At 39.5% G+C, this 25,606-nt stretch overlaps 2 protein-coding genes across 2 annotated transcripts in view; one reads left to right on the top strand and one right to left on the bottom strand.

The window, feature by feature from the left end:
• TERF1 (telomeric repeat binding factor 1) overlaps positions 1-9,884 on the top strand; it is a 57,719-nt gene extending 47,835 nt beyond the window's left edge. The window contains exon 10 of the mRNA XM_023727738.1: positions 9,431-9,884. Within this exon, the coding sequence (XP_023583506.1) occupies positions 9,431-9,610 (180 nt within the window). The 3' untranslated portion in view covers positions 9,611-9,884. The remainder of the gene's footprint in view (positions 1-9,430) is intronic.
• An 8,087-nt stretch (positions 9,885-17,971) lies between these two features.
• SBSPON (somatomedin B and thrombospondin type 1 domain containing) overlaps positions 17,972-25,606 on the bottom strand; it is a 36,698-nt gene continuing 29,063 nt past the window's right edge. Inside the window, exons 3-5 of the mRNA XM_004372531.3 lie at positions 23,633-23,723; positions 20,673-20,849; positions 17,972-18,387 (exon numbers count right to left, since the gene is read on the bottom strand). Coding sequence (XP_004372588.1) covers positions 18,270-18,387; positions 20,673-20,849; positions 23,633-23,723 — 386 coding nt within the window. The 3' untranslated portion in view covers positions 17,972-18,269. The remainder of the gene's footprint in view (positions 18,388-20,672; positions 20,850-23,632; positions 23,724-25,606) is intronic.

Genomic DNA, 25,606 nt, shown 5'->3' with positions numbered 1-25,606 from the left:
TTTTTAGAAGATCCCAGTTATCTAACTTATCTATTGGGTTTTGTGCGTTGATGGTTATGGTTTGTATCCTGTTAATGCCATGTATTAAGGCATGAAGTGTTGGTCCTATTTTTTCTTACATCAGATCACAAAATGGAAGGTGATGATTACATCCAAAACCAGAAAAACCAAACTCACTGCCATCGAGTTGATTCTGACTCATAGTGACCCTATAGGACAGAGTAGAACTGCCCCATAGGGTTTCCAAGACTATAAATATTTACGGAAGCAGACTGCCACATCATTCTCCTGCAGAGCAGCTGGTGGGTTTGAACCGCCGACATTTCAGTTAGCAGCTGAGTGATTTAACCACTGTGTCACTACAGTGTCTGCCAAATGACTGAGAATCATAGCCTAGCCAAGTTCACACATAACATTAACTATCAAATATTTAGATTACTAAGATTGTTTTATAGTTATCGTATACATGCCTAAAATTGAATTTATGTAGCTACAGCTACAAAATGATCTCTGAGGTGCTTTTAGAAATAGTATGCTATTTTGTTATTCTAAGCTTAGTACTAACAACTCAGCATTTTATATTGTGGGGCAAAATGAGATATGTTTTACCTAGGATGACAGACACTTTTTTTATCTGTATCCCTCCTTTCAGTTCTTGTTATTAGGTGTCGTTGAGTCGGTGCCAATTCATAGTGACACTGTGTACAGCAGAACAAAACACTGCTGATCCTGCGCCATCCTCACAGTCGTTATGCTTGAGCCCACTGTTGGCAGTCACTGTATCGGTCCATCTCATTGAGGGTCTCCCTCTTTTTTGCTGACCCTCTCCCTTACCAAGCATGAAGTCCTTCTCCAGGGACTGGTCCCTCCTCATGTCTAAAGTACGTGAGACGAAATCTTGCCATCCTTGCTTCTAAGGAGCATTCTGGCTGTACTTCTTCGAAAACAGATACGTTCATTCTTATGGCAGTCCATGGTATATTCACTGTTCTTCGCCAACACATAATTTAAGTGCATCACTTCTTCTTTGTTCTTCCTTATTCATTGTCCAGCTTTCACATGCGTATGTGGCGATTGAAAACACCAGGACTTGGGTCAGGCACACCTTAGTCCTTAAAGTGACATCTTTGCATTTTAACACTTTAAAGAGGTTTTTTGCAGCAGATTGGTCATTTGATTTCTTCACTGCTATTTTCATGGGCGTTGATTGTGAATCCAAGTAAAATGAAATCCTTGACAACTTCAATCTTTTCTCTTGATTATCATGATGTTGCTTATTGGTCCAGTTATGAGGATTTTTTTTTCTTTTTTTTTTTTTTAATGTTGAGGTGTAATCCATACTGAAGGCTGTGGTCTTTGATCTTTATCAGTAAATGCTTCAAGTCTTCTTCACTTTCAGCAAGCAAGGTTGTGTCATCTGCATATCGCAGGTTGTTAATGAGTCTTCCTCCAATCCTGATGCCATGTTCTTCTTCACATAGTCCAGCTTCTCAGATAATTTGCTCAGCATACAAACTGAGTAAGTATGGTGAAAGGATGCAACCCTGATGCACACCTTTCCTGACTTTAAACCACACAGTATCCCCTTGTTCTGCTTGAATGACTTCCTCTTGGTCTATGTACAGGTTCCTCATGAGCACAATTAAGTGTTCTGGAATTCCTGTTCTCAACAGTATCCATAATTTTTTATGATCCGCGCAGTCGAATGCCTTTGCATAGTCAGTAGAACACAGGTAAACATCTTTCTGATATTCTCTGCTTTCAGCCAGGATCCATCTGACGTCAGCAATGATAGCCCTCGTTCCACGTCCTCTTCTGAATCTGGCTTGAATTTCTGGCCATTTCCTGTCAGTGTAATGCTGCAGCTGCTTTTGAATGATCTTCAGAATTTTACTTGTGTGTGATATTAATGATATTGTTTGATAATTTCTGCATTCCATTGGATCACCTTTCTTTGGAATGGGCACAAATATGAATCTCTTCCAGTCGGTTGGTCAGGTAGCTGTCTTCTAAATTTCTTGGCATAGACAAGTGAGCATTTCCAGTGCTGCATCCGTTTGTTGAAACATCTCAGTTGGCATTCCTTCAATTCCTGGAGCCTTGTTTTTCCCAATGCCTGCAGTGCAGCTTGGACTTCTTCCTTCAGTGCCATCGGTTCTTGGTCATACGCTACCTCCTGAAATGGTTGAATGTCAACCAATTCTTTTTGGTACAGTGACTCTGTGTATTCCTTCCATCTTCTTTTGATGTTTCCTGGGTTCTTCAATATTTTGCCGTAGAATCCTTCACTATTGCAACTCGAGGCTTGAATTTTTTGTTGAGTTCTTTTATCTTGAGAAATGCCGAGCGTGTTTTTCCCTTTTGTTTTTCTAACTCTAGGTCTTTGCCCATGTCAGTATGATACTTTCCTTTTGAAATCTTCTGTGCAACTCTTACATCGTTTCTTCTATTCACTTTTGCTACTTTACGTTCAAGAGCAAATTTCAGAGTCTTTCTGACATCCATTTTGGTCTTTTCTTTCTTTGCGTTCTTTTTAGTGACCCTTTGCTTTCTTCATGTATGATGTCCTTGATGTCATTCCACAGCTCATCTGGTCTTCGTTCATTAGTGTTCAGTGTGTCAAATCTATTCTTGAGATTGCTTCTAAATTCAGGTGGGATACATTCAAGGTCGTATTTTGGCTCTTGTGGACTTGCTTTAATTTTCTTCAGCTTCACCTTAAACTTGGCATATGAGCAGTTGATGGTCTGTTATGCAGTCAGCCCCTGGCCTTTTTCTGACTGATGATATTGAACTTCTCCATTGTCTCTTTCCACAAATGTAGTCGATTCAATTCCTGTGTATTCCATCTGGTGAGGTCCACGTATAGTTGCCATTTATGTTGTTGAAAAAAGGTATTTGGCATTGAATAAGTTGTTGGTCTTGCAGAATTCTGTCATGCAATCTCTGGCGTCATTTCTGTCACCAAGGCATATTTTCCAGTTGCTGATCCTTCTTCATCTCCAACTTTCACATTGCAGTCACCAGTAATTATCAATGCATCTTGATTGCTTGTTTGATCAATTTCAGACTTCAAAAGTTGGTAAAACTCTTCAGTTTCTTCATCTTTGACACTAGTGGTTGATGTGTAAATTTGAATAATAGTTGTATTGAGTGGTTTCCTTGTAGGCATATGGATATTCTATCACTGACGATGTTGTACTTCGGGATACATCTTGTATTTGAGAATGGGACACCATTAAATGGCATTAAGCAAAAGAGAAGAATAGTTAGATTTGTATTACATATAATGAGAATATATGTATAACTCAATTTTAAGGGGAGTGATAAGGGATTGTGTTATAACCAGTTTAGGAGGCTACTGCAATAGTCTAGGGAAGGAATAATGAGGTCTAGAAATAGGACATTGTTTGTAGAAATGGATAGGAAAGGACACATTTGAGAAATATTTAGGAGGTAAGAACGTATATGATTAATTCTGTATTCTAATATAGAACTAATAAGAATAACTAGAATTCTAGTTATTCTTCTAAGGAACACTTGACTTTGAGGCATCCAAATGGATACATAAGACAGACAGTTGGACAAGTTCTGAAGCTTGGAGAAAGATCAAGAGTAGAGATATTTTTGCCATCTACAGAATATTAGGTTAGTGTTTTTTTCTTGCAGAGGTTCTCCATCTCTCCTGACTTGCAGAGTTTATTCCTCTGTATGTAGTTTTTTTTTCTGATTGCATTTAAGATTTTCTTTTTATCGTTGGTTTTCAGTGATTTGATTATGTGCCTTATGTGATTTTGTGTGTGTGTGTTCTGCTTGGAGCTTATTGAGGTGCTTGAATCTATGGGTTTATAGTCTTCATCAGGATTTTAGCCATTATTTCTTGTTTTTTTGGCCTCTACTCCCACCCCCTTTTGTCGGGCTCCTGCAGGTCACTGATCTCTGTTTTTCCCCGTGCTTCATTTTGGATAGTTTCTAGTTGTTACGTCTTTCTTTACTCTTATACATATGGAACAGAGTTGTTAACATCCCTATATGGTAATTGTATTTCAGGGTCTTTTCTATTGATTTTTTTTTTTTTTTCTTTCTGTTTGAATCATAAATTCTTGATTTTGTGCATGCCTGGTAATTTTCTATTGAATGCTATATTGAACTGTACACCTGTTGAAGTGAACCAGAGCATCCTTTAAAACGGCTGTCGACATGTGAGAACTCTGCCCAGTACTCCATGTGTTCCAACATCTCTCTGTGGCTGGTGGAAACATGAATTATCCCTAGTCCTGTGTGAGCTCCAGGAGGTACTTGGCCTGCTGGTCTCCAGTGGTTCCCTCTCATACATGCTCAGATCAGTATTCAGCCACAGATTCAAGGGACTTCTTTGCAAGTCTGTGGCGCCCTCTTTGGATATCTCCCTCCCTAGAGAGCAGTATTCTGCCCTGTAAATTTTAGTCCTCTTGGCCTTGCCAAACTCTGATCTCTGTTCAATTCAGGGAGACTAGTGGACTCACTTTGGGTTCCTCTTTCCTACCCTGGAAACTGCTTCCAGACAGCTAAGGTGGGGCAGTTTTAGGACTCACTTCATTTGTTTCCCTTCTGAGTGATCACAGTCCTCTTTCTCTTGTCCAGTGTCTGAAAACCATTGTCATGTATTTTGTTTGATTTTCTAGTTGTTTACGGGAGGTGAAATAAGTCTGGTCCTTGTTATTCTGTCATGGTCAGAAGTAGAAGGCACTTTGAGATCTGTAAGCAAAGTGGCTGTGCTCTGCTTCCGTACATACCCTTTCTCAGTTTCCACTGATTATATGTCCCTTCCACATATAGTATGCTTCAAGGAGTAGGTGTCTCAGAATTTTATCAGAGTTTTGGTTTTTATTTCTTACTGCTGTTGGTTGATTCCCCAAGGAAAAGGGGGAAATGTTGCTACCATATCCAGCCAGAAATCATGTCATTCTTCCAAATGGTATTGTGGATGTTATTTATAAATGTGTATCAAGAAAGCAGTCTCTCTGTATTCTAAATAAAATGTAGGATACGGGGAATATAATTTCTAGAATATAGGTGGTGTGGTCCGTCACTGTTTCCTGTGCCAATAAAAAATGTCACAAAAGTGTCTGGTTTTATTTTTCAGCTTTCCACTGTGGGCTTTTTGGTGGGATGGCTTGTTTCGGAAGATGAGTGACAGATTTCATTTAATTTTGTTTTTGGAGGTCTTCGGTTCTTTAAAAAATTTTTTATTATAGTAGTCCAGTGTCTAATTGGACAGCTTTTCTCCTTGCTGCATTTGTCTCTTAAACAGACATGTGTTTCTGCCTGCCTCATCACAACTACAAAGAGACTTCCTTTTATAAAGTTATTTCATTCAAAAAGAAAATGTCTTACAACCAGAAGGAATTTTTTCCCAATTAATAAAGAGTATGTAATGGAATTGCTGTATTTTTTTAACTTTAAATGTTATCATTTTTAAGGTATTATAAAGCATTATTTTCCCCCTCTAAAAGCCATTAGGAATGACATGCAGTTTTTAAATATAAACTCTCTAGACTCAGGAAAGAAAAAGATTTTGGTGTATTTTAATTTATTATGTGTTCTCTGTGTCTTTTCAGATTATAGGTATGGCTGAGGTTGTTATATTTATTTATAGATTTTATTTTTAATTTTGCAATTAAAACAAAAGATAATAGAACAAAAGACAGCTTTTATTTGTATTGTATCCTGAAATATTTTGTCTTAAACTCTTAAGTTTATGCTGTTAGTGGAGTCCAGTACAATAAGTCACATGTATAAAATGAAGAAATGAAGAGTTTAAAGCAAAGGAGTAGATTTTCTGAAACTGTACTGCCGAGAGTTAGGAACCTTAGGTTTTCTTTCCAACCTCACGTTGATAGTCTAATAATGTCATTCATTCAACTCCATCTATAACAAGTATGAGTTGATATCAATCACCACCAGACCTGTTGCCGTTGATTCCGACTCAGTGACCCTGTAGGACAGAGTAGAACTTTCCGTAGGGTTTCTAAGGCTGTTGTAATCTTTATGAAAGCAGACTGCCACATCTTTCTAACTGAGGAGCAGCTGGTGGCTTCAAACCACCGACCTTCCAGTTAGCAGCTTAACCACTGTGCCTCCAGGGTTCCTTCCAATCACTGTTAAGCTTCTTTAAGTCTAAACTTTTTAAGATTACATGCATCAGTCAGAGTTCTCCAGAGAAACAATAGAGGAGATATGTATATATCCACGTGTGTGTGTGATAGAGAGTGAATGAGACAGAGATTGATTGACTGAATATAAGGAATTGTCTTATGCTGTTATGGGGACTGACAAGTCTGAAATCTGCAGGGCAGGCTGGAAACTCAGGCAGGATTTCTTGCTAACAGTCTTACAGAATTAGAATTCTTCTTTGGGAAACCTCAGTTTTTGCCCTGAAGGCCTTCACTGAGTGGATGAAGCCCACCCACATTAACAAGACTAACGTCCTTAAAATCAACTGATTGTAAATGTTAATCCCATCTACAGAATCCTTTCAGAGCACCATCTAGACTAGTGTTTGACCCAACAGCTGGGCAGGATAGCCCAGTCGAGTTGACACGTTAAATTATCCATCGCATTATAGGTCCTGTTACTTCATTATAGGTCCTGCTTGTTTCATAAGTTTCCAGGGCTCTTTCAGCCTTTCAGTCATAGATGAAATTGAGCAAAAACTATGAAAACATTTAGATCATCCAGAGTAATTCCAGCATAATCATCAAGTAACTGTATCAAGTTAAAGTTTTTCTTTTTCAAAAGAAGAAGAAAATGGAAGGCTTAATGCTAAACACTGTGGTTGTTCAGTTTACTGACAAAATTATGTTTCCTCTAGGCCAGAGGTCAGCAAACTTTTTTCTGTAAGGGGCTGGACAGTGAATATTTTAGCTTTTTTGGGCCGTATACACTTTGTTATATATTCATTTCTTTTCCTTTTAAAATTAAACAGCCCTTTAAAAATGTGAAAACATTCCTAGCTCCTAGGCCGTACAAAAATAGCCATGGGCTGGATTTTGGCAGTAGCTTGCCAACCCCGTGCTTTGGATGATCCACTGGAAAATACTGCTTAAATTTGTTACACCCAGAAACCTAAATAGGATTCAAGCAGAGTATTATTTCTTGAGAGAAAGGGGATTTTGCATTGCATCAGATATGATCTGTGTTCTCTCTGTAGAAAAAAAGAGAAAGGTAATATACCTGTCTTGGTTATCTAGTGCTGCTGTAACAGAAATACCACAAGTGGGTGGCTTTAACAAACATAAATTTATTTTTGCACAGTTTAGGGGGCTAGAAGTTTCAGTTCAGGGCATGGCCTCTAGAGGAAGGCCGTGTCTCTGTCCGCTTTGGGATAGGGTCCTTGTCTCTTTTCTGTATTCCTAGGTTCCTTGGCAGACTTGTGACGTGTATAGTCCCCTCGTTTGTGCTTGCTTATTTGCTTAATCTGCTCATTTATATCTCCAGAGAGATTGATTGAAGACAGCACTCAACACTGATACTGCCTCATTAACATAACAAAGGAAAACATAGCCGAGTTAGGATTTACAGCATGTATTTTGGGGGGATGCAGTTCAATCCACAATGCCTTAGGTGAAACAGGGATGTGTGTATAAAATTTATATAAGCCACAGACTACTTTAAAGCTGAGTAAATATGTGACGTTCTTATACAACAGAAATTTTTAATTTAGAGACCTATAGACTTAATGGGATAGTCTTTTCAGGGGGAGTCTATGAGCCCTGGTGGCACAGTGGTTAAGTGCTGTGCTGTGAACTGAAAGGTCAACTGCTCTGAGAAAGATGTGGCAGTCTGCTTCCATAGAGATCACAGCCTTGGGAACCCTATGGGGCAGTTCTACTCCACCGTATAGGGTCACTTTGAGTTGGAATTGGCTCAACAGCATTGGGTTTGGTTTTTTGGTTTATGGGCTCTTTAAAATTATATGTAGAATTTTAGATATCTGTACTTTTCTGTGGTGTGAAGCCATAGCTTTCATCACATTCGCAAAGATTTACATGACCTCGAAGTTAGGTAATCTGCTGCTGAAGTTAACGGCGGTCAATGTAGGCAGCTTTGCAGGAGAGGTGACTGCTGAGGGAAGTGGGCAGGGGCAGACAGTAATGGAAATCACAGAAGGGTATCCTTCTTCGTCTAGAGATGGAGCAGCCACACACTTGTAGGTAGCACAGTTGCTGAGAGGTGTTCCCAGACCAGCAATATCAGAAGCAGATCTGAAGAGACCCGGAGTCTTGGGTTCAAGTCACAAAGCAGAGGACATGGCAGCAGCAGAGGAATCAGGCATAAAGCAGCTCAGACAGACTTCTACAAAGGGTTTATTTCTGGTCACTGCCAGTTTTTATGGGATTGAGCCATGTATGGGACAGTTCTTACCTGTTTGTCTTCTTCAAGGCACCTTGAGTTTTTTTTCATTGCTTCACATAACTGGAATTTTTAAAGAAAATGTAAAAGTCTTCCAGGGGAGTTACTCAGACTCTAGTCACAATAAACAGTTACTCAGATGGTTCTGCTGCTCCTTTAGCATGACAGTAGAACGAATAATTATTTGGTCATCTGTAACAAATTCCAAAGTATCGCTATATGATATTAAATTTGCTTTTTTTTTGAAAATTGATTTTCAGTCATTTTCTCCCAAAATAAAATTCTATTTTTAGTTAGTTTTAGAAAAACTGTTTTAGAGACGATTTGAGGATGTGTGAGTGTGCATGTGTGTACTCCACCCAACATGGGCTATTAGACAGTCATAGATTCTGTTTAGAGATACACATTCATTGGGGCCAAAATGAAAAGTTTTCTATATTAACAGTTAAATTTTATCTCATCATTGAGAATCTTAACCTAATAGATTTGACCTGTGATGTCATCCATTTTTCTGAGATTTTTTAAATCAATTCACTTGAATAGAATACTGTGTTAAAGACGTCATAGATTCACATCCCTTGTGGACTGTTAGTTTTGATAAACACTGAACCTAAAAGCAGCTAGCTATCTTACCAGTATGTGCAGCTATGTACAAGAAGTTAAGGATTTACTGAATAGTAAATACCAATCTATTGTGAGTGTAGAAAAGCATCTTCAGAGACAGTACGGGCTTGAGGTCAGACACATTGGGTTGGCACTTAGCTCTGTCACTTCCTAACTGTCTGCTCTTGGGCAGTGGAGCCATAGTGTGTTTACATGTAAAATGGCCAGGCATAGTGAGGACCTTTAAAAATACCGCCATGATAAATATGTCTAAGAAATGCGTACAAAAATTCATTCTTCCTTAAGAAACTAAGTATCATTTTAACAATATTTTAATTAATTGAAAATACTTAAAAATAGTTGCATTTATACTTGGTGTATTCTTTTTTAAAGAATTGTTTCTGTAAATAATAATACTGCTTTTTCTCAAAAGGCATGGCTTTGGGAAGAAGACAGGAATCTGAGATGTGGCGTGAGGAAATATGGAGAGGGAAACTGGACTAAAATACTGTTACATTATAAATTCAACAACCGCACAAGCGTCATGTTAAAAGACAGATGGAGGACTATGAAGAAACTAAAACTGATTTGCTCAGACAGTGAAGAAGACTGAATATGTTCGTAAAAGCTTGATAAAAGGAGGACCGTTAAATATTTTGATCACTGCATTTGTTGTGACTTTACTGGTCACTGTTGTATCTTAAAATTCTTATTTAAAGTATTATAGTATTTTTCTGTGAAACCAAGTCATTTAATTCATTTAAGGATTGTGCTACTACAGTAAAATTATATACCGTCATTATATTTTTAAGAATCTTTTTACTTTGATGAAATGTAAAGTTGTGAACCCTGCCTCACTCAATGTCCACTCCCAAATCCTGCTCCAATAAAAAAATGAACGAAAACCTGACAAGAGAAAAAAATATTTCTGTTAACCTATTCTGTTTCTGTAGACTGACCTCAAGCCCATAATACACACATAAAAATGAACTTTCCCAGTCACTGACATAGAGGTCACGACTTGATTTATGGCCTTAATATGCTCTTTACCAAGACATTTGTTTTATAGAATGATAAATGTACAAAGTAATATTAGTTATACCAAGTTTTCATATAAAGAGAAAGATTTGAAAATAATAATGCCCGTAGGAGAAAATTTGTACTCTTGGCAACACACGCTTCATGTCGTATTAGTACCTTTGACTTTTGTTCTCATGTTGAACAAAAAAGGTTTTGAATAAAGCTGCTTTATAACCTGATGCCATAAACCAGGTTCTCGATATTTTCATTATTATACTAATATCGGGCTTATATGTTCGTCTGTAAATGCTTAAATTGGTATTAACCATGATCATTTTAACATCTGTGGCAATGCAGTATCACTGTATTCACAAGCTCTTAGTGAAGGAGCATTTGGAGCCGAGCACGGACCAGACATTTCTAATGGCATGATCACCAGGCGTTTATTACTCACAGACTAAACAGGACAGGGCTGAGAAGAACAGTGCACGTCATCAGCCTAGGTTCCCCAAAGTTAGACTCCCGTCCACAGGGTTAGATTGCATCCAAGCATGCCCCAGTTCACGTCTTGGGGGGGGAACGCCTAAGTTCTTCTCTCCTGCCTAGTATTAAATACTAATCGGTTAGCCATGTCTACCTGCCAATAGCATGTTTAGAGACTAGGGGAAGGGGCAATAAGAGGGGGCAATAAAAGGTAAAAGGGCATAATAAAAGTGGAAGGCCCCCTGTAGGCAGTGGACATTATTTATTGCCCCATTTCCCAACATATATAACTGTTATATCACAGTTTTTGCTTTAATCAATGACCTAGCTTCACCTCTGCTCATTTGGCTTTCTCTTCTGTTCTCAGAGTTACCTCTTGGCCATCTGCTTTTCTCCTGAAATTCTGTGGCCATACTTTCTGCTGTCTTTTTCGCTCTCAATTTTCTCATGGCTATATGTGTTTGCCTTTTGAAAATCCTTAACTGTCATTTTGCTGGGAATTGGGGGACAAAGGAGGTAACTGTGTTGAGCCTGTCATATTTAACTGAAAGAAACATACTATTTAGAACCCTCTATAAAGACTTCTGAGGAACCCTGGTGTTGCAGTGTTTAAAACATTCAGCTGCTAACCAAAAGGTCGGTGGTTCGAACCTACCAGTAGCTCTGCAGAAGAAAGATGCGGCAATCTGCTTCCATAAAGACTGCAGCCTTGGAAACCCTATGGGGCAGTTCTACTCTGACACACATGGGATTGCCATGAGTCGGAATTGACTCAACGGCAACTTTTTTTTGTTTAATAAGTCTTCTGAATCCCGCATCTCTGAATTTGTCTCTTGCCTTCATACTTGATGAGTACTTGGCTGGCGCAGAATGCTAGTTTAAAAATTCTTTCTTGTAGAACTTGGAGACGTTATTGTATCAGACTTCAGACATCCACTCATGGTGATGAAAAGACTGCTGTCTTCTAGGAAGTTTGTTCCTTTGTAGGTGATCTGTTTTTCTCTCTAAGCTTTTCTGGTCTTTTCTTTGTCCTTGCTTTGAAATGTCACAAATCCGTCTTTAGGGTTGGGAAGTTCTTTATTCATCTTGTGCTCAGTGGGACCGCCTCACCCCAGAAACAATGGCTCTCACCTTGAATTTCAGCTTCTTTACATCTTTGAAAGGACAGGGCTCCCTCCACTCTCATTTATCTAGCAACAAAATCCCATTTGCTTTCAATCTTCAAAACCTTCAAAATCTCTGGGCAGTGCACCCCTCTGCTTTCTCAACTATTCTATGAATGTATCACTTTGTATGGATTTTCTAATCTCAATGGGATTTTGGGATGGGTAGAGGGTACACGTGTATCCATCTGCCACCTTGACCTACAAGACTCACTTTTAATATGCTTACCTTGCATGGAATGCCTTACCTCATCTGGCTCATCAAGCAACATGCCTTTTAATAGCATATCCTGAAACCCAAATGCAGTATATCTGTTATTGATCAGCTTAGAGGAGAAAAGATGAGATGGTAGTCTGAAAATGATGTTTCTTCCCTGGATATGTAAATTCTTATTCCTCATAATATCTAGGACTTTATTCTTTAACTTCCAAAGTTATTTGTATGGATCCTTGCTAGAAGATTCTAACACGGCAGAAACCATATTTATTTTGCATCATTTTCATACATGCGTGGCCAGAAAAGATGACTGACTAAAATTTTTATGTCAGAATAGTGTTAAACTACTGCTGTTTATGCTTAACTACCACCAATCGTCCGTCAGTTTGTCATACTGTGGTGGCTTGTGTATTTCTGTGATGCTGGAAGCTATGCCACCAGTATTTCAAATACCAGCAGGGTCACCCATGGTGGACAGACATCAGCAGAGCTTCCAGACTAAGACAAACTTGGAAGAAGGACCTGGCGATCTACTTCTGAAAAAATTGGCCAGTGAAAACCTTATGGATAGCAGAACATTGTCTGATATAGTGCCAGAAGATGAGCCTCTCAGGTTGGAAGGCACTTAAAATATGACGGGAAGAGCTGCCTCCTCAAAGTAGACTCGAAGGATGTGGATGGAGTCAAGCTTTTGGGACCTTCATTTTCCTGATGTGGCACGACTCGAAATGAGAAGAAACAGCTGCAAACATCCATTAATAATCAGAATGTGGAATGTACGAAGTATGAATCAAGGAAAATTGGAAGTCATCAAAAATGAAATGAAATGCTTAAAGATCCTAGGCAGTAGTGAGCTGAAATGGACGGGTATTGGCCATTTTGGATCAGACAATCATATGGTCTGCTATGTTGGGAATAATAAAGAGGAACGGCATTGCAATCATAGTCAAAAAGAACATTTCAAGATCTATCCTGAAGTACAACGTTGTCAGTGATAGGATAATATCCATACGCCTACAAAGAAGACCAGTTAATACAGCCATTGTTCAAATTTACGCACCAACCACTAATGCCAAAGATGGAAGAAATTGAAATTTTAACCAACTTCTGCAGTCTGAAATTGATCAAACATGCAGTCAAGATGCATCGATAATTACTGGTGATTGGAATGCAAAATTTGGAAACAGAAGGATCTGTAGTTGGAAAATATTGCCTAGGAGAGAGAAAGGACTTTGAAGAGCGCATGATAGAATTTTGCTTTGCAAGACCAACAACTTATTCATTGCAAATACTTTTTCAACAACATAAATGGCAACTATGCACGTGGACTTCACTGAATGGAATACACAGGAATCGAATCAACTGCACCTGTGGAAAGAGATGACAGAGAAGTTCAGTATCAGGAGAAAGAACAAGGCCAGGGGTTGACTGCAGAACAGACCATCAATTGCTCATATGCAAGTTCAAGTTGAAGCTGAAGAAAATTAAAACAAGCCCACGAGAGCCAAAGAACAAACTTGAGTATATTCCACCTGAATTTGGAGACCATCTCAAGAATAGATTTGATTCATTGAATGCTGATGATTGAAGACAGACAAGTTGTGGGATGACATCAAGGACATCATACATGAAGAAAGCAAAAGGTCACTAAAAAGACAGGAAAGAAAAGACCAAAATGGATGTCAGAAGAGATTCTGAAACTTGCTCTTGAACATAGAGTAGATAAAGCAAAGGAAGAAAAGATGAAGTAAAAGAGCTATGCAGAAGATTTCAAAGATTTGCTGGAGAAGACAAAGTAAAGTATTATAATGAAATGTGCAAAGACCTGGAGTTAGAAAACCAAAAGGGAAAAACATGCTCTGTATTTCTCAAGCTGAAAGAACTGAAGAAAACAAGCCTCAAGTTGAAATTTTGAAGAATTCTATGGGCAAAAAAAATTGAACGATGCAGGAAGCATCAGAAGAAGATGGAAGGAATACACAGTCACTGTACCAAAAACAATTGATTGACATTCAGCCATTTCAGGAGACAGCATATGAACAAGAGCCAATGGTATTGAAGGAAGAAGTCCAAGCTGCATTGAAGGCATTGGCGAAAAACAAGTCTCCAGGAATTGACAGAGTACGAATTGAGATGTTTCAACAAAAGGATGCAACACTGGAGGTGCTTGCTCATCTACATCAAGAAATTTGGAAGATAGCTACCTTGCCAACCAACCGGAAAAGATCCATATTTGTTCTCATTCCAAAGAAAGATGATCCAGTGGAATACAGAAATTATCAAACATATCATTAATATCACACACAAATAAAATTATGCTGAAGATAATTCAAAAATGGTTGTAGCAGTACATCAACAGAAAACTGCCAGAAATTTAAGCTGGATTCAGAGGTGGATGTAGAATGAGAGATATCATTGCTGATATCGGTTGGATCTTGGCTGAAAGCAGAGAGTACCAGAAAGATGTTTACCTGTGTTTTATTGACTATGCAAAGGCGTTCAACTGTGAGGATCATAACAAATTATGGATAACGTTGAGAAGAATGGGAATTCCAGAACACTTAATTGTGTTCATGTGGAACATGTACATAGACCAAGAGGCAGTCGTTCGAACAGAACAAGGGGATACTTCGTGGTTTAAAGTCAGGAAACAACAACAACATGCTTAACTCGGTTGTTGCTGTTAGTTGCCATTGAGTCAATTCCAACTCATGGCAACTCATGTGCTGAGTAGAACTGCTCCATAGGGTTTTCAAGGCTGTGAGCTTTGGGAAGCAGATGGACAGGCCTGTCTTCCGAGGTGCCTCTGGGTGGGTTTGAAATGCCAATCTTTTGACTAGTAGTCGAGTGCTTAACTGTTTGCAGCACCCAGGGACTCCTATGCTTAACTAAAACATTCTCTAATAAAAATGTCCAAAGCAAGACCCTAAAAAGAGTGTTGTTGTTAGGTGCAGTTGAGTCAGTTCCAACTCAAAGGGACCCTATGTACAATAGAACGAAACACTGCTCAGTCCTGCAGCACCCTCACAATTGTTTTCATGCTTGAGCCCATTGTTGCAGCCACTGTGTCAATCCATCTCGCTGAGGTCTTCCTCTTTTTCGCTGACCCTCTGCTTTACCAAGCATGATGTCCTTCTCCAGGGATTGTTCCTTCCTGATTACATGTCCAAAGTATGTGAGACAAAGTGTCACCATCCTTGCTTCTAGGGAGCATTCTGGCTGTACTTCTTCCAAGACAGATTTGTTTGTTCTTCTGGCCTGTTGCTGTTGAGTCGACTCCGATTCATAGCAACCCTATAGGACACAGTAGAACTGCCCCATAGGGTTGCCAAGGAGCTGCTGGTAGATTTGAACTGCCAGCCTTTTGGTTAGCAGCTGTAGCTCTTAACCACTGCACCACCAGGGCTCCGATGTTCTTCTGGCAGTCTATGATATATTCAATATTCTTCCCCAACACCATAATGTAAAGATATCAATTTTTCTTCGGTCTTCCTTATTCATTGTCCAGCTTTCACATGCATATGAGGAGATTGAAAACACAATGGGTTGGGTCTGGCACAGCTTAGTCCTTAAAGTGATATCTCTGCTTTTTAACATTTTAAAGAGGTCTTTTGCAGCAGATTTGCCAGTGCAGTGCATCGTTTGATTTCTCAACTGCTGCTTCCATGGGCATTGATTGTGGATCCAAGTAAAGTGAAATCCTTAACAACTTCAATCTTTTCTCCATTTATCATGGTGTTACTTATTGGTCCAGTTGTGAGAGTTTTTGTTTTCTTTATATTGAGATGTAATCCGTACTGAAGGCTGTGGTCTTTGATCTTCATCAGGAAGTGTTTCGAGTTCTCTTCACTTTCAGCAAGCAAGGTTGTGTCATCTGTATAACCCAGGTTGTTAATGAGTCTTTCTCCAATCCTGATGCCCCCCGCCCCCATTCTTCTTCATATAGTCCAGCTTCTTGGATTATTTGCTCACCATACAGATTGAATAAGTATGGTGAAAGGATACAACCCTGACACACACCTGTCTTGACTTTAAACCACACAGTATCCCCTTGTTCTGTTTGAATGACTGCCTCTTGGTCGAAGTAAGAGTGTAGTGTGATTATATTTCATCTTGTTCCTTTTGTACTCTTTTTCCTTCCCCTTCTCTTTTTTTTACCTTACTCTTCTTAATGATCACTGTCCCTAATTCTTTTCCCCTTCTTTCCTGGGTGGGTATATATCTATATTTTTGTTCAAATTACTTTCCAGAGGCATTTTTGAAAACCAGTCTATAAGTAATTCTAGAGTCAGTAAATCATTGGTGGAGTGTCTGCAAAAAGGACCCTAACTCTGACGCACTAATTAAAAAAGAATGCCTCGGAGGTCTTAAATACTTTGATGTTTAACTTTTAAAATAAAAACTTTTTATTCATTAATCACTTAGGACTACATATTTCAGTTCTAAACTGTTTCCTTGGGCTTTGCTAGAATTAATGAGCTTTTCAAAAAACATTGTTTAATATTACTTCTAGCCTATGAAATTCTTCTCAAGAATAGAAGTAACAAAAGTATAACTTCAATATGAAAGTAATTAGTGGCCATGAACGAAAGATTAAATAAATGCATAAGGTGAAAAACTGATTTTATACAACTCAAATATGTTAAATGTTATTGTACATATTGGAACCATAAATATATCATTGCTTTATTGCTGTTAGTCACTGTACCTATATGTATCAATTCTGAAGCTTTTTGTTCTGTTTTGGTAAATTTTATTCATTCTCTGACAAGTCCAGGAAATTTAGGTTATTTTCTAGTCAAATAAAGCAATTTTAAAAATGTAAACAAAAATTTTATTTACTGGTATACAAATCTTAAGTAATATTAAAAGTTACCCAGGAATTTCTTGTCTTCACAAATCTCAATTTATAAATGTTAGAAATAGCCTTAAAATATTAATGCTGGACTTTTTTAAAGTTCCCAGTCTTGACGAGACTCAAATTTTTTATCAGTTTTTTGAGGAATTACAAAAACAGTGTTGACATTTAAATGGTTATATAGTCAGAAACATTGATACTCACAGCATTAAATATTGGGAACGTTTCCATCCCTATTAAGCTTGTCATGGGCATTCTGTCATTACATGATAAGTACCAAGAAATATGTAATTTAGTAATAATTTTTTAGTGAATATTATTTTATGCAATTAAAACCAAATTTCATATAGTTTAAATCTTGAGGCTCAACCCTCCAAGAAAAATATTCTGAATTTAAAATTTGTTTTAAAAATTCAGAGGACTTCACTTTCACAGCCCAGTTTTTGGTGAGGTCAGGCTCTCCATGAAAGCTGAATCCTGGAAGAGGAGCTGAGATGGGGCTCTGCAGCTCACCTGCAGAACGGCTCATCACTGCAGATCCTCTGATTCACTGACTTTCCATCCACACCATAAGGAGACTAAGAAGTCTCTGTGGGTGACAGATCATAATATTTGTAACCAAATTCATGCCTCTATATCTATGCGTCTGTCTTCTACCCCTGGCTCTCAGGAACTAAGACCCAACACAACAAAATCAATGCTGTGGAATAAAACGTACCCGAAGTTGGGCTCTGAAAGATTGTTTTAGTCAACTCCAGGCTTGATAGCCTCAGAAAGAATCTTAGAGGCAGATGATAGTAGAATTTTCACAATCAAGCAATCATTTCATTCATTAGGTCCAAAATTTCTCTCTTGAAAATAAGATTTAAAAGAACTCCTATTGACCAAGAATGAATGACCTTTTCAACTAACCAAAGAAAATTGTTTCTTTAAAAAAAAAAAAGTATTTTTAGAAAAGCTGCTCGTTTTTCATTACAAAATGCTTACTGAAATCTTAAACTTGTCCTGTGGAAAATCATTTGTGACAGTTTGCTTGACATTATTTATTCAGAACTTATGGACTAACATATGCAAATTATATGCGTGAGAGTGTACACATATCTATATACATTTTTTTAAAGTAAGAAGCATTTAAGAGATTACAGAATAGAAGGAAAGAATGCGAGATCCAAAGCATGGATACCCTTAAACGACAACTTACCAATAAATGGATCATGTTGTGGTCATTGTAGTGCAACAAGCCATGTATTCTGTATGTCATGGCTCACCTGTTGAATGACTTCAAAATGGAAGGTCAAATATATAAGACCAAAGACGCTTTTAGGGTAGGTCCCCAAATTAGTAAAAATAAAAATAAAGGTACAGTGTTTCTTGAGAAGTGGTCCCTAAATTTTCTTTCTCTACTTCAGAGGGTAACCATGACATGTGTTCAGGGACTTTGGCCAGTTTTTGATGGTTTAAGAAGCATTGAATTTGACTTGATAATATTTAACATGTTTACAAACACTTTTGGAAGTATGTGCTTCACAGTCTATATAAAAATAAAGCTGTGGACAGCTGGACAAGAACACTGATCAACTCGCCGAACTTTTTTCCAAGTTCCTTGACATCGAGGATTCCCAATGGCTTGCCAATGGAGAGTTTGATTTCTGAAATGATATTTTGAAAATGTTAGCTATACTAAAAGCAAACCTAAGGAAATTTGAATTTCAAGTGCATTATAAATTGACTTTTTTTTTTTTAAAGACAATGATCACACACTGAGTTTTCCTTCTTGGGTTACAAGGAGCAGAAGTTCGTTTGGGTTCTGTTAAAAACTAGTTGCTGTCAAGTCAGCTATGATTCATGCAACCCCATGTGTGTCAGAGTAGAACTGTGCTCCATAGGGTTTTTCAATGGCCGTTTTTTTTGAAAGTAGATAGTCAGCCCTTTCTTCTGAGGCTCCTCTGGGTTGAATCATACCTTCAGCCTTTGGGTTAGCAGCCAACCATGTTAACCATTTGTATCACCCAGGTACTTCAAGGATAAGGGGAATAGGATAGAATTGAGGGTATTCTGTGTGAATGATTAACGTATGTAGATGGTAGAGCACATGTGAAGAAAAGCATAAAGCTGTGGTAATCTTCTTAACTCTCAAAACAGTCACTGTTTTTTTTTTTTTTTTTTTTTGCTGTTAATCATACTGCTTTACGAGATCCCTTCCATTTTTGTCTTAAGGTGATTGCTTAGGACTTTTATTTAACTTTTCAGGTCTCTTCCTCTCCCCCTGGGCCATAGACTCATGAAAGTAAGAAAAATGTTTTCCCTCTGCCCCTTAAATGTGCACATAGCGACTAAACCCTTGTCCATCACTTGACACTTCAAAAAATGTTCCTATATAGCAAGTTCTGCTATCTGGTGTCACGTGAGGTTTGAAGTTACAGTATGTGTTCCTCCAACTTGATGTGCATATATGAAGTGTTACAAAAAGGAAAATGGCTGGCTATTTATGTATGTTTAAATTAAAGGGGTCTGAACCAAAGGATCTCTCGTAATCAATCCTTTCCAACTCTTTGATTCCATAATGGAAAAAAAAAAAAAAAAAAAAACCGGAGAAGTAGAAGGAGCAAAGCCAAATTGTTAAAAATGTTATTTGTAAGGTCACTGGTACCTCAGCCAGGAGTTAAGGTACTTTATGGGCACAAATTAAATTATAAATTCATTTAAAGTCAAAATATGGATGAGGTATTCAGAAAAATATTAAATCTAAATATTAAGTTTCTGCTTGATATGAGTTCCTTACCCGTTTTACTGTTCATACAGTGTACTCAATACAGAGGCCTTTAGGCACAAGTGACTAATAAACACAAATTCAAGTTATTAAATATTAAAACACACTGTGGGGATAATGATTAACTGGAAAGGTCCGTAGTGGACTTTTTAATCTGCATTTTTACCAGTTCCACCTGACATATTTAAAACCTTAACCCTTATGACCTAAATTGGTCTTTGTCCAACAGCTTCCCAGCATGAAGTCTACTCTTAGCGACTAGTACTGTTATTCAATTTAACTGATAAGTCAGTTACAGGACTGAGACAGACTTGAAGGGAGGTAAAATGGTTTCCGGGTCAACTCTTTTGGAAACCTACAGGTTGCTGGGTTTATGTCCCTGCAGAGCAGAGCCTGGCACTATCTCAGTCATGGTTTTATGGCCACTCCATGGAGCAGCGGGTCTCAGACTTTGCTGTGGGAATCATCTGGGCCGAGGTCTGCAAACTACGGCCCACGGGCCAAGCCAGCTTCACCATCTGCTTTTGTATGAGCTGAGAGCTGGAAATGGTTTATATATTTTTAAAGGGTTGGAAAAAAAATTAAGAAGAAGACTATTTCATGTACATTAAAATGATATGAAATGCAAATTTTAGCATCATGAAGTTTTATGGGAACAAAGTCAGGCTCATTGATTTCTATAGTATCTGTAGATGCTTTCATGCTGCAGTGGCAGAGGTAAGCAGCTGTGACAGACCATTGGCCTGCAAAGCCAACCCTGACCTAAGAGATTGTTAAAAATCTACTCCCAAAGATTCTGATTCAAGTTGGTCTGAAGTGGGGCTCAGGAATCTAGATTTTAAACCACCGTCCCCCGAGATTCTGATTCAAGTAGTCTTCAGAACTGTAATTTGGAACATCAGGTTTTGGGTGGTCATTTGGGAGCCAGGTCTAAACTGAAATAACCAAATTGATCTCTGGTGTATGGAGCATCTGAGTCCCATCGTCTGAACGGGAGCCCTGGAGTCTGGAATTACTCAACAGAAGATTCGCCTCACTTACTGTTTGACTTCCTGAATAATGCTTTAACATGTTACATACTGGTCAGCTGTTCTGGGCCTGGAGAGGACAGATCTCTAAGAATGAGTCACAAGAAAAGTTCTTCAGTCAATTTCCCTCCCTTACCCATCAGAGTCCAGGCCATCTCCGGAACAACGAAGGCTCACAGAGTTCATAGCTGGAGGCTGACAATCTACACACACCGTGTATCCCTCTCGGAGATACTGCATCCATCGAGTCAGAGGCCGGTTCTCCATCGCACAGTGATGAGTCAATGACTCTGTCTTGAACTCCATACAATATCTAGAGAAAAGGTAAGTAATAATTTAACTCACTGTCATTTGAGGGCCTATACTGTAGAACCAGAGACCTGGTGGTTGAAAGCTTGGTTAGCAATCAAAGGGTCGGCAGTTGGAATCCACCAGCCGCTCCTTGGAAGCCCTGTTGGGCAGTTCTACACTGTCCTATAGAGTTGCTATGAGTCAGAAGTGACTTAATAGCAACCTGTTTGGTTTTTGGTTTTTACTGGAGAACCACCACTCATGTGTCAGTTTGTTGTACTGTGGTGGCTTGTATGTTGCTAGGATGCTGGGAGCTATGCCACCAGTATTCCAAACACCAGCAGGATCACCCATGGTGGACGGATTTCAGTGGAGCTTCCAGACTAAGACACACTAGGAGAAAAGCCTGGCAGTCTACTTCTGAAAATTAACCAGTGAAAACCTTATGGATCACAACATGTCTAAGGACATGTCATCAGGAGGGATCAATCGCTGGAGGAGGATATTGTGTTTGGTGAAGCAGAGAGACGGAGGGCAAAGGAGACCTTTGGTGAGATGGATCGAGATGATAGCTGCAATGATGGACTCGAACATGCTCGCGATTGTGATGATGCCAAACTGAGCAACATCTCATTCTGTTGTACATGAGGTCACTGTGAGTTGAAATCGACTTGATGGCAGCTATGTATCTATTTACACAGTAGCAAGTCTTAGAAAGCCTGTTGTCCCCAAGGTCATTTGGCCGACTAGAGAAGGTAGTGGAATGCCTCTTCACAGAATACCTTGTAAAGTCTCTCATCCACTGAATTATGATTGACACCTACAATGATTTTTTTATCTCTTCTTCAATCCGTGCTTGAATCATTTAGTCAACATGATAAATTTGCAGAAATTTGGATATCCTGTATCCTGACTAAATTGTGTATAAAAGCATGTTTCAGTGGCAAAATAGCCCTTGCTTATATTTTAAAGAACTAGATAATTTGAACAAACAATGGCCTGAGAACCCTTAGGTCTGAGCCACAGGAGGAAGGCTGGTCCTTGGCACCTACCCCCCGTCCCACCCCCAGTGCTGGTCTGCCCCACACATATTCCCAGGGCCTTACCCACACTCCCCACCCAGCCCACATGCATGATCTGGGTAATGATAATGAGCTGTGACTTGAAGTCAAGCATCAAAGTCATATGAGCATCCCAGGTAAAAGCAGAAATGAGAAGCTGAGACACGTTTTCTGTGGCAGAAGTTAGTGTCACCTTCTACTGAGCTGTGAGAAACTCTAACATTCTGGGTGTGACTAAACTCTGAAGGCCTCCAGAGATCATTCAGACATGGGTGAAAATTTTAGCGTTTTCGACTTTAGAGTAACAAATTTTACAATTCTCTGGGGTAACAAAACAGGGAAAAATCCTTGAATGTTGCAGAAGACACAGGTTGTACCTTTGGTTCTAACTGAGCTACAATGGACTGTTACCCCATAAGAATGATAAGCTGTGACAGGTTAAATGCAAAGTGTTCGGAGAGTCTGCTTCAAAGAATACCTTTAACAATGGTACCAGTACCGGTTGCCATGGAGTCGATTCTGACTCCTGGTGACCCAGTGTGTCAGAGTAGAACTGGGCTCCTTAGTGTTTTCAAAGGCTGAGTTTTCAGAAGTAGAGAGAGAGTCAGGCCTTCATTTTGAGGTGCCTTTGGGTGGACTGGAACTTCCAACCTTTTGGTTAGCAGCTGACCACGTAAACCATTTATACCACCCAGTAACAATGGTAGGTGCCATTTATTAGGTTAAAAAAAAAAAAACCCTTCACCGTCGAGTTGATTCCAACTCCTAATGACCCTACAGGACAGAGGAGAACTGCCCCATAGGGTTTCCAAGGCTGTAATCTTTATAGAAGCAGACTGCCACATCATTCTCCTTCAAAGCAGTTGGTGGGTTCGGACCACCGACCTTTAGGTTAGCAGCCAAGTGCTGAAACACTGTGCCACCAAGGCTCCTTATTTATTAGGTATCTGTAGGTGTTGACGGAGCCATGGTGGTGCAGTGGTTAAGTGTTCAGCTGCTCCTTGGAAATCCTATGGGGCAGTTCTACTCTGTCCTGTAGGGTCGCTATGAGCCAGAATTGATTCGATGGTAACAGGTTTGGTTTTTTTGTTTTTTAGGTACTAGCATAGGAAATTTTATGATGATGCTTGAATCAACTTCAGAAATCTCCTCTTCAATAATATTTTTTCATTAAATTCTCACAACAAACCCATGTGTTAGATATTAATATCCTCATTTTTTGAAGAAGAAAAGCTGAGGTGGAACAATTTACCCAAGGTTAGTGGGGGACAGTGTGGGGATCTGAACTGCATCAGTCTGCCGTTGCTTATCTGATAGCAGAAGACTGGACTGCAGGTGAGCATGGGGGTTCCTACCAGCCTGTGCCATTAGGTTTTGATAAGAAATCCTCAGCACTGATATGTGCTCCACTTTAAAACACCAAACAGAGGTGATGCTGGAGTTGGTGGTCCCACAAAGACTGCAAGAGGAACATCCTTAACATGATTGCTAAATGGATTTCGTCTCATTTTTATATAGCACCTGGGTTTTCTTCTTGGAGATGAGATCTCATAGACAGATAAATCTTTGCAGTCCCACAAAAACAGAGCGAAGACAAGTTATTTTCCCAGCTCTGTGATGAGAAGTCGTGTCTTATCCAAAGTCAAGGAAAAGTAACAGAGGAAAACGTCATCAAACCAAATTGACTCATTTGCACTGACCTGACCACACAATTAGAAACACATAATTCAAAAAAACAAGTTACCCAGGATCCTGTGTGTCTGTAGACCACTGTGGAGAAGCGACTTGTCTTGTTCTCTCCTTGTTGAATGCAGAGGTAGTTATGAAGGCAGGGACTAGAAAAGGGAGAATTACACTGAACACATGGAGACCAAGTACTCACAGCAACGTTTCCCAAAGTTGGTTACACACCTACAGGAAGTCCTCCATTTCTAAGTCCGAAGGTCTGTGGCAGGACATCAAAGAGGGGAAGGAGGCTAAGCTACAGTGTCCAGAGAACCAAATTTGATGAAGGTGTGTGTGCATGCAGATGATGGAGAAGGGAACTGCAGGCTTTTGACAAGCACATTTGTCTCCAGTAATTAAACTTGTGTGAAAAGGAAGCAGAGGAAACAGAAGAAAAACCAAGAAGAAAAAGAGAGAGAGAAAATGAGGAAAAAAGTGAGGTGATGGAGGTCACGAAGAGAAAGAGGGAAGGATATAAAGCAATGACAGAAAGTGAGATAAAGAGAAGAAAGGGGGAAGCTAACAAGAAGAACAAAGTAAAAGAATAGAAGAGAGCAAGAGAATGAAGAAAAGAGAGACCAAGAAGAAAAAGGGGATGGAAGGAGAAAGAAGAGACAACCAGAGAAAGAGGAGATGGGGACAGCAAAGAACAGAAGAAGCAAATGAAGGAGGGGTGTTCTCCAAGCCTTCTGGGAACCACAGTCTAGAAGCTTCGCCCACCATACAGAACTGGGGATGAGACTGCCCAGTGCCCACCAGGCACAGCCTTTTCCCCATGCCAACCTCAGGGAAAGCAAGTCACAAGTGGTTCTCTCCTGCTTCCACTCCCCTCCCCATGCTACCCAACTCTGATGGGCTGAGTAGGAGAAAAGGAAAGGAGCCAGGCAGTCTTTTTTCCCACCTCTGCTCTCTCTAATTTTATTTTGTTTGCCTGTCTCCTCCCTACTTCATCCCTGAGTCTGGGGAGGCATCTGTTACTACAGCGCCTGGAGTACCATCTTGATCCTACTCTGCTGTCAACTCGAGGAAGGCAGGATTTTGCCTTGTCCATCACTGTACCCCTCACACATTTACACAAAAATGTTTGTGCAGTGGATGATGGGTCACTATGTGAATAAATGAAGTCATGGGGGGCCACCAACGTGCACAGGTCCTACTTCCCTGTGGTCTTCTGTTCCTATACTGAGCCCGGTAACTGAGATGGCTCAACAATCACTCCCATCTTTTGTTTCAGAAACTGAACGATCCCACCAAGGGTAGACACAAGCTCGTGCTGGCTTGTGAGACCCCAAAGTCATCATCAGTGTGAGCAAAATGGCAGGAGGATACTGGTTGCAAAGTCGATGCTTTAAGCCTACATTTTCAACTTACCTAGCTCCTTATTGCCCAAGGAAACCCTAGTGGTGTAGTGGTTAAGTGCTATGGCTGCTAACCAAAAGGTCAGCAGTTCAAATCCACCAGGCGCTCCTTGGAAACTCTTTGGGGCAGTTCTACTCTATCCTATAGAGTTGCTATGAGTTGGAATCAACTTGACAGCAATGGGTTTGGTTTTTTTTTGTTTTTATTGCCAAAAGATGGCAGGCCGTAATTCTTGTTTAATGAGAAGTCATTTTCATATTACTAAGGAATATAAGAGAAGACTGGCCTAATATCAGCTAGCCACATGCTCCTAAGGGTTGCAGATGAAGTTCTTGTCTCATGGGTTTGGTGCCCAGACTCTCTAGTGTGAACATTACCCCCATCTAGAGTAGACCCTACAGTCCCACCTTACGTGGGTCCTTCCTTGTTGCGCCAACATGCTTGGTTGTTTTACAAAGAGAGCATGTCATGTTTTCTAGGTGTGACTGTCGCTTCGAAATTTCTAAAATCCACAGACAGAATCAAAAAGAACAAGGGAGAAACCTTCTCTGCTTCTCTTAGACCTAATAATCAGAAATACAAATGTCTAAAGGATTTTAGTTTCCAGTATTTTATTTCCATTTCTGTTCTTCTA

The sequence above is a fragment of the Trichechus manatus genome, unplaced genomic scaffold (genome assembly GCF_000243295.1).
Source record: "Trichechus manatus latirostris isolate Lorelei unplaced genomic scaffold, TriManLat1.0 scaffold00018, whole genome shotgun sequence".
Lineage (NCBI taxonomy): Eukaryota > Metazoa > Chordata > Mammalia > Sirenia > Trichechidae > Trichechus > Trichechus manatus.
The sequence above is the reverse complement of the archived record's forward strand: the minus strand, read 5'-3'. Positions and strand labels throughout refer to the sequence as shown.